At 53.4% G+C, this 9,231-nt stretch overlaps 1 protein-coding gene across 3 annotated transcripts; it reads left to right on the plus strand.

Annotated features, from left to right (window-relative positions):
* The first annotated feature begins 3,609 nt into the window (after window positions 1-3,609).
* Window positions 3,610-8,283, plus strand: PCDH8 (protocadherin 8). Of its 3 annotated transcripts, XR_014776522.1 has the most exons (4): window positions 3,610-6,247; window positions 6,388-6,538; window positions 6,719-6,926; window positions 7,321-7,453. XR_014776522.1 is itself a non-coding variant. In XM_084767679.1 (3 exons), the coding sequence occupies exons 1-3, from the start codon at window positions 3,914-3,916 to the stop codon at window positions 7,695-7,697; spliced, it is 3,210 nt and encodes a 1,069-aa protein (XP_084623805.1). In that variant the 5' UTR covers window positions 3,618-3,913; the 3' UTR covers window positions 7,698-8,283. The 3 variants fall into 3 exon arrangements, 2 of the variants coding, with proteins under 2 accessions (XP_084623805.1, XP_084623806.1); XM_084767679.1 differs by having other exon boundaries at window positions 3,618-6,538; window positions 7,321-8,283; XM_084767680.1 differs by lacking the exon at window positions 6,388-6,538 and having other exon boundaries at window positions 3,619-6,247; window positions 7,321-8,283.
* The last annotated feature ends 948 nt before the right edge of the window (window positions 8,284-9,231 follow it).

A 9,231-nucleotide genomic window follows, 5' to 3' on the forward strand; every position in this document is an offset into this window, starting at 1 on the left:
AAAGCTGGATGGCCAGGACCTGAACATGGCTCAGAATTTGGGGGCATCTGGCATTTGGGATAAATTCAACATCATCCTTGAGGCAGCAGTTACCTTCACCCCAAATTGTCCCATTGTTTGACTGCTAGGCATAATTACATTATGGAGCATGCTGTTCTTTTGTTTAGTATAAAGTTTAAAACTCATTTTGGCAGTACTGACAGCGAGAAAAATTAGAGTAAGCATTTGGAGTGTACAAAAGAGCTCTGTTGCATTTCCACATGTCAATCCCAGTAAAACTCGGAGATTCGGGAGTTCTAAGAGCGTTTTGCATAAGGTTCATCTGTTCTTTGCATGACAGAGCACCAGTTGTACAGTTCCATGGGAGATTTATTCAACGAAGTGAGCTTGTAAGGAGAAAAATCATGGGCCCTGGTTTTTGTTGTTGTTGAAGATAAAATGTTAGAAAATAGCCCCTCTCTGCATCCACCTTTAGAATTACACTTTCCAGCAAAGTCTAGTTCCCTTTCCTGGTAGATATAATCCTAATTAAAAATAAATTACATGCCATACAGAATTTAAAATGGAAAAGATAATCCTATTACATACGAGACTATATCCTGATTTTTCTTTCCTGCTAAACTGTGGGAGATAGCAGATCAGGCTGAGCCCCCCATTGTCGCCGCTTTGAAAACTTTCCTGGAGCCCTAATCCATCACGTGATGCTGTGTCAATCCCGAGGTCTGCACGCGAGCTTCACAATGCCTGCATTAGGCGCGGTGACAGAAACCCAGCTCTGCCAAGGCGGCGACATTTGCATCCCGAGAAAACGCGGCCATTGTGGAGCCCTGTTTGTTCTCAGTATTGCGAGACAGTTGCGGGCGAAGTTGCTAAAACCGAGAGAAAGGGGCTCTTTTGAGATCTTTTGGCATGATAACCAGGCGATCTGGGCAGCTTTTGTGGGTGGATCCGCGCTGGGGGACTTGCTCCCCCTCCCTTTACGGTCTGCCCTCGCCGACTTTCCTCCAGACCTCAACCCCCTGGGCATTTATTTACCGCGGGGAGTTGCAGTGGCCGCTGATGCGCTGCTTTATTTAAATCGTATTTCCATTATCTGGCGAATGCGGGCGGCCAGCGGGAGCTCCTAGCTCGCGTGCCTTCACACCTGGACCTTCAGCCCACTGCCCGCCCCCCCCAGGCCCGTGAGCACCCGCCGTAGCGTGCAGCAACAGTCCAGCCCCAGCCCACTCCAGGCTTGGCTTCCCCCAGCCTCTGTGCTTGGGGGGGGGGGGCGGGTATCCAAGGCGCCGGCAGTGGACAATAGCCTTTGAACCTGGGGCTAACCTACCGCCCTTGCTGCGGCTGGGCTTCTGCTTTTTTTTTTTTTTTTTTTTTTTTTTTTTTTTTTTTTTTTTCCCCTTCCAAACACTTCGTTTGAGCCTTTGAAGGTGACGCAAGTGCACTGGGCAGGGGACAGACTTAGCATTCTGCTGAGCTCCCGCGGTCGAACTTGGAATCTCAGGTTGGAGTCCAGCTCCCAGACACTGGCGTCTGAGCTGTGAGCGAGGGCACAGAATCGTGGTCGAACCCCACCCCATGCTCCCCTCCAGGCCCAGGCTACGGCTTTCTTTGTTGGGTAGAGCAGCGTCTGAACACCAAAGTTCCGGGGTGCCCCAGTAGCCGGAGCACATAGGCTGCTGTCCATCGGTCGGGTTCTGAACCTAGTAGGTCTGGGTCTGAGCGAGGCCGTGACAGAAGAGGGAGCGGCCTGGAAGAGCCAAACATGAAGTGTAGCCCAGGTCAGGGTGTTTGGGGGTTCGAAAACAGACCGATCATTATTTTGAATACATGTCTATCCACCCAAGGACTATTTCTTGAACAAGAGCAGGGTGGGGGCCAAACACTAAAATGGCACTTGGGAAGTAAACAGAGGTGGGGGTTGGGATTAGAAATTAGGGTCCTGTAGGAATTTTGCCCTTCTCAGGTCTCTGAGTGGCTGCAGACATCTGGCCTCACTGCCTGCAAGTGCCAGGACTGGAAGGCGGGGGAGATGAAGGAAGCCTCCACTGCCTCCACCTCAGCCTCATAGTGGCTTTTATTTAATGGCATTTCCTACTCCGAAGCAACTCCAAAAAATCCCTCAATCTATCTCCCTCACCCCACTGCTCACCCAGACCCAGTTCCCAGGTGTTCTCCCTACTCTGGGCAAAGCCCTGCTCCTCTTCTGAAAACACTCCAAATAAATCTGAAGGGACGAGACCCGAAAAGGGACTTTACAGAAGGACCAGGACCCAGAGCACTGGCGGACTGCAACCTGCCTAGCAAACTAATCGCCTTATTTGTTTCTTCAAGTGTGTGACTTGTGTTGGTAACTCTTCCTCCATCCTGTGGATTTACACTGCCTGTTCAATAGAGCCCCTCAGTAAGAGTCAATACGAATAGGTCTTGTTGCAGGTTGGCACATCTCCCTGCCCTTCAGCTACGGGACTGAAGATACCTGTGGAGGCAGCTCGAGGGAATTGGTGATGCTAAAGTCCCACAATTTCATAGGCAGATGGTTAAGTTACCCCAGGTTCCTGCCAGGTTTCAAGGTCATGCTGTGATTTTGTTCTTCTGGAACAGTACGGAGTGTTGCTCCCAGAGAGGCCCTATTAGAACAGAAAGAAAATCCTCTAAATAGGCGGAACAAGGCATCAGGAGGAAAAGGTCTCTAAATGCACTTTAATACGAAGCCGGTATTGTGTGGAATTCAGCGCCCATCGCCGTTTAGCCCGAGAGTTATGGCAGTGATTGAGGATGAATAGCAGAGCATAATGGATACATGTGGCGTTTGCTCATTATATTCAAGTTAGCCCAACTCCGCTGTGGAAACTGTTCAACTTTCTCTCCCCCCTTAGCTTGTCACAGTGAAATAACACAGACATTGGGGGCCTCCGATGGGATCGCCTGCCACGCCATTCTATTTCCACTACTAACGAGGGCTTCCTAAGTCTTTGATACAGTCTGATCTTTGAAACCTTTCCAAATCTCCTCGAGCTTATGCTAAATCCTATTTGGAACTTTTTTTTCTCCATGCCTGCTAGCACCTAGGGCTTAAGAAAGCCATCTGAACAGTGACATGCATACTAACATGTATTCTAGCGCTCCTTTCTGAAAGACAAGTGGCACCGGTGCTCACACGAGCAAAACACAATCGCGTGCCCAATTTTGAATAAAATCAGTTTTGCTCTATCCTTCAGGCTACTTCATCAACAGGCTATTCCTGGCACCGTGAGAAGCTGAGAGAGATGGCGAACAGAGCCTCGTTCCCCAAAGCAAGTTTGGAAGCCTTTACGATTTAAAAAAAAAAAAAAAAAGGCGTACAGGGGATAAGATGTGAGATCCGGAGCCTCTAAAGAAAAACCCAGCTTGTTCACGCTTAGCACCGGCGGCGGCGGACAGAGGAGGGGATGCCGGGCTCCCAATTACCAAAACCCTCCACTTCGTTTACTTCAGAGCTCAGTGCTAATTCATCTACAAGCAAGGTGCTAACAGAAAATGGGAGCAGGAGTTTTTAAAACAAAGGAAAGATTTCCTCATTTTCCTTTCTTGTTTTCTCCTCTAAGCCTTTCCACACTAAAAGGATTGTCAGTGGTTGGCGGAGGAGCGGCGCTATGGCTAGGCGGCCATTGGCTGCCCGCTTCCAGTGATTTGCATATCGGCAGCTATAAAGGCGGAGGCGGCGCGCAGCGGCGCAGCTCCAGCCCTGGTTAAGCAGACCGAGGTGCTGAGTGAGGGCGGGTCTGCTCGTCCTCCGAGCCAGCCAGAGCCGGAGCTGCAGCTGGGAGACTTCTCCCACACAGGGCTCGCAAAACCTGAGACTCACGCTCCGATCTACAAACCTGAGAGGACTCTCTAGCTAAGCCTTTCGGAATAGCAGTTGGGGCTTAGCGGCATGAGTCCTGTGAAGCGCAGGGGCAGCCCTTGCCTTTTCCCCTTGCAGCTCTTTAGCCTCTGCTGGGTGCTCTCGGTAGCCCAGAGCAAGACAGTCCGATACAGCACCTTCGAAGAGGATGCCCCTGGCACAGTCATCGGGACCCTTGCAGAGGACCTGCACATGAAAGTGTCTGGAGACACAAGCTTCCGCCTGATGAAGCAATTCAACAGCTCTCTACTCCGGGTACGCGAGGGCGACGGGCAGCTGACCGTCGGGGACGCTGGCCTGGACCGTGAGCGTCTGTGCGGCCAGTCCCCACAGTGCGTGCTGGCCTTCGATGTTGTCAGCTTCTCGCAGGAGCAGTTCCGGCTGGTGCACGTGGAGGTAGAGGTGAGGGATGTAAACGACCATGCGCCCCGCTTTCCCCGGGCCCAGATCCCGGTGGAGGTCTCAGAAAGTGCTCCCGTAGGCACGCGCATCCCCCTGGAGGTGCCTGTGGACGAGGACGTGGGTGCCAATGGGCTGCAGAGCATACGCCTGGCCGAGCCTCACAGCCCCTTCCGCGTGGAGCTGCAAACACGAGCGGACGGTGCCCAGTGTGCGGATCTGGTGCTGCTACAGGAGCTGGATCGCGAGAGCCAGGCCTCCTACAGCCTGGAGCTGGTGGCTCAGGACGGCGGGCGACCGCCACGTTCCGCTACAGCAGCCCTCAGCGTGCGTGTGCTAGATGCCAATGACCACAGCCCGGCCTTCCCTCAGGGTGCCGTAGCCGAGGTGGAATTGGCCGAAGACGCACCTGTGGGATCGCTGCTACTGGACCTGGACGCTGCCGACCCCGACGAAGGTCCCAACGGCGACGTGGTGTTCACCTTCGGCGCCCGCACCCCGCCCGAAGCCCGCCACCTTTTCCGGCTCGACCCGCGCTCTGGCCGCCTCACCTTGGCTGGGCAGGTGGACTACGAGCGCCAGGACACCTACGAGTTGGACGTGCGGGCTCAAGACCGAGGCCCAGGGCCCCGGACAGCCACCTGCAAGGTAATCGTGCGCATCCGAGACGTCAATGACAACGCTCCCGATATTTCTATTACCCCTCTGGCCGCCCCCGGGGCTCCAGCCACCTCGCCCTTCTCCGCCGCTGCCGCCGCCGCCGCACTAGGAGAAGCGGACGCAGCCTCGTCGTCTGGGCCTGGGACACAGGAAGCCGGCGCCACCTCGCTAGTGCCAGAGGGGGCGGCACGCGAGAGCCTGGTAGCGCTGGTCAGCACCTCGGACAGGGACTCGGGCGCAAACGGGCAGGTGCGCTGCGCCCTCTACGGGCACGAGCACTTCCGGCTGCAGCCGGCCTACGCTGGCAGCTATCTGGTGGTGACCGCGGCGTCTCTGGACCGTGAGCGCATCGCGGAGTACAACCTGACGCTGGTGGCCGAAGATCGTGGCGCGCCCCCTCTGCGCACCGTGAGGCCCTACACCGTGCGAGTGGGTGATGAGAACGACAACGCGCCGCTCTTCACCAAGCCAGTCTACGAGGTGTCAGTGCGCGAAAACAACCCTCCAGGCGCCTACCTGGCCACAGTGGCCGCCCGCGACCCTGACCTGGGCCGCAACGGTCAGGTCACCTACCGGCTAGTAGAGGCCGAAGTGGGCCGCTCCGGAGAAGCCGTGTCCACTTACGTCTCAGTAGACCCGGCTACCGGGGCCATCTATGCCTTGCGTAGCTTTGACTATGAGACTCTGCGCCAGCTTGACGTGCGCATCCAGGCCAGCGACGGTGGCTCCCCTCAGCTTTCCAGCAATGCTCTGGTGCAAGTGCGAGTGCTGGACCAGAACGACCACTCTCCGATCCTCGTGCACCCGGCGCCGGCCAATGGCTCCCTAGAAGTCGCAGTCCCTGGACGTTCCGCCAAAGACACAGCTGTGGCACGCATTCAGGCCCGAGATGCGGACGAAGGCGCCAACGGGGAACTGGCCTTCGATCTGCTTCAGCAGGAGCCACGCGAGGCCTTCTCCATAGGCCGCCACACGGGGGAGATCGTGCTCACCGGAGACCTCTCCCAGGAGCCTCCCGGCCGCGTGTTCAAGGCTCTACTGGTCATATCCGACGGCGGCCACCCCCCTCTCACCACCACGGCAACCGTCAGTTTCGTGGTAACAGCTGGCGGTGCCTCCGCTGTGCCAGCCAGTGCCGGGAGCCCGGAGCTTTCCAGGCCACCAGGCTCTCGGCTAGCGCCGTCGGGGCCTTCCCTGCAGTGGGACACGCCGCTGATCGTCATCATCGTGTTAGCTGGGAGCTGCACGCTGCTGCTTGCCGCCATCATCGCCATCGCCACCACCTGCAACCGCCGCAAGAAGGAGGTGCGCAAAGGGGGGGCCCTCCGGGAAGAGCGGCCCGGGGCGGCGGGCGGCGGAGCCTCGGCCCCTGGCTCCCCGGAGGAGACCGCCCGGGGAGTTGGGCCCAGGCCCAACATGTTCGACGTGCTCACCTTCCCTGGCAGCGGCAAAGCGCCCTTTGGCAGCCCCGCGGCCGACGCGCCCCCGCCCGCGGTCGCCGCGGCCGAAGTGCCGGGCTCGGAGGGCGGCAGCGCCACTGGGGAAAGCGCCTGTCACTTCGAGGGGCAGCAGCGGCTCCGAGGCGCGCACGCCGAGGTGAGGCCTTCCTTCGGGTGGGCGCCCCCCTCTGTGCTCCGCGGACAGGCTGGGAGAAGGGAGACCGGAGGGTTAAGGGTGGGCTCGAGCAAGGAGATGCTTAACCTGTCGCACTTGCTTTTTTTTTTCTTGTGTCCTGTCCAACCCTCACACCTTCTTCCCCCCCATTCCCTGCTGCAGCCCTACGGTGCCTCCCCAGGCTTTGGGAAGGAGCCTGCGCCCCCTGTGGCGGTCTGGAAGGGCCATTCATTCAACACCATCTCGGGCCGAGAAGCTGAGAAGTTCAGCGGGAAAGACAGCGGAAAAGGAGACAGTGATTTCAATGACAGTGATTCCGACATCAGCGGGGACGCTTTGAAAAAGGACCTCATCAACCACATGCAGAGTGGTGAGGAAGCTTCTCCCCAACCCAGGCAGCCCCAGCGGTCCGCCTTCCCTTCCCAAATGTTTGCCTGCTGGAAACCTGTGTCCCCAGCTCCTCTTTTCATCCCTCTCTTCAATATTCCAGTCCCAACTGGACCCCGATTCTGTTAGGTGTGATGCTATCCGTGCGTGGGGAAAGGGTATTCTGCTTACTGATTTCTGTTGTTTTCCTCCCAGCAAAAAAAAAAAAAAAAGCTAGGCTTAATATTATGGAAAGTTATCTTTATGGAAAGCGTGTGCCTTTAGGTTCTAAACACACCTGCCTTTCCAGCTGCACTGACCCTGCTGACACTGGGCAGATGGAGGCCTACCGGTACTAATCTCAGGAAATTCTTTCTCTCTCTCTTTTTTTTTTCTAGGACTGTGGGCGTGCACTGCCGAGTGCAAAATCCTAGGCCATTCTGACCGCTGCTGGAGCCCATCCTGTGCAGGACCCAGCGCACACCCGCCTCCTCACCCACCAGCCCAGATGTCAACCTTCTGTAAGAGCACGTCCCTGCCTCGGGATCCGCTACGCAGGGACAATTACTACCAGGCCCAGCTGCCCAAGACAGTGGGGCTGCAGAGCGTCTATGAGAAAGTACTGCATAGAGACTATGACAGGACAGTCACTTTACTTTCCCCTCCGCGTCCAGGGAGACTCCCAGACCTGCAGGAGATTGGCGTACCCCTCTATGAGTCCCCTCCTGGTGGCAGATATGTGTCCCCAAAGAAGGGAGCCAATGAAAATGTATAATTTATGCTGCATGTCTTCACACACATATACAGGTCACCCTGAGACGTCCCTAAGTTATTGACCGGTTTCAGTGTTGTATATATAAATATGCAAGATGTGCCTTAAAATGAAGTTGTTGGAAGCTATTTCCAATCACATTGGTACTGTTTGGTATTTGCAAACAAAAAAAAATGTAGTTAATGTAATTTTTATGAAATGTGTGCAGTATTTAATTTTTCTTATCATGCTATTGACTTTAATTTCACTTGTGGCTTGCCATTTTCTTAGTGTTTTTAACCTGTACATTGTGTAATGTAATGTTTGTATATACTGAAATTTTGTTATATTTTTATATAATAAAAGCTAAGTGGAAGTTACTGCCAAAGGAATTGTCTGTAAGACAAAAAACAAAACATGTTGGAATTGCTTAATGGAATTTTATCGTTCACCAGAAACAAACTAATGTCTGAGAAGTTTTGCCTTGCCAAGTCTAACAACTTGTAGATCTTGAGTCTGTGGTAGATTTCAAGTTACTGTTATTTAATTACATTTGGTTCTCTGTAAGCCCTGTCACTTATAAGCACAGTAATAAAGGATTTGTCATGTATTTGAAGAATCTGTTAATTGCTTTTCATGGAGTTGCCTGAAGTCAGACATTCACAAATAATTTCAGTACCAGAATTAAACCTTCATTCAATAGCTAATTATTCAAGCATTGTTGGGGCTTCTGGGGATGCTGAGCCTACGGGATTTGGGGTATTGCAAAATCTTGCCCAACAACTAAAAACATTTGTTGACTTTATAAAAATAGTTATGGTTCCATATGCATCTGCTACTACATACAGTTCCTGCCCTCATTTACCCCATCAACAACTATCTATTGAGTATTTACCAAAAACTTAAGGAAAGCTAAATTTGAATTGTTCAGTCACTAATTAAACAAACATTTGTAGAGATTTTACCAGAGCCTAAGTAACTCCTTTGGGAGCTGAGACTTGAGATGAAGACGATCCAAAACTGCTTACCAAGATGGTAATATCAAATCTTATTAAAGAGGAGGAAGAAGAACTGAAAGAGCCAGAGAAAACCTACATAACCAACTAACCTAGGCTTATATGGGCTCACAGAGACTAAACCATCAAGCAGAGATCATGCGTGGGACGGACCTTAGGCCCCTTACACATATGTAACAGCTGCACAGCTTGGTCATCATGTGGTACTTCTAACAGCAGGGGCAGTGCCTGTCTCTGACTCTGTTGCCTCCCCTTTGGATTCCTTTTCCCTAACTGGACTGCCCTGTCTAGCATCACTAGAAGATGATGTGCCCAGTCCTACTTGATATGCTAAGGTGGGCTGATATGCATGGGAGGTCCTCCCTTCACTGAGGAGAAAGGGAGAGGGGCACAGAGGGAGGGGAGGAGAGAGGAAGGCACTTGGAGTTGATGAGGGGAGGGAAAGTTCCAATCGGGATGTAAAGTAAATAAATTAGTTAATGAGAAAATATCAAAAAGATACACAAATGGAATGGAGACATCATATGGAGTACTTGCTCTGG

This window comes from Acomys minous, assembly GCF_964271855.1.
Source record: "Acomys minous genome assembly, chromosome: 18".
NCBI classification, from domain to species: domain Eukaryota; kingdom Metazoa; phylum Chordata; class Mammalia; order Rodentia; family Muridae; genus Acomys; species Acomys minous.

Bases quoted from the DNA above. Each gene is read 5' to 3' on its own strand.
- PCDH8 (XM_084767679.1), top strand. From the start codon at position 3,914: ATGAGTCCTGTGAAGCGCAGGGGCAGCCCTTGCCTTTTCCCCTTGCAG. The intron at 6,539-6,718 runs GTGAGGCCTTCC...TCCCTGCTGCAG, and splicing joins TCCGAGGCGCGCACGCCGAG to CCCTACGGTGCCTCCCCAGG. The intron at 6,927-7,320 runs GTGAGGAAGCTT...TTTTTTTTCTAG, and splicing joins CATCAACCACATGCAGAGTG to GACTGTGGGCGTGCACTGCC.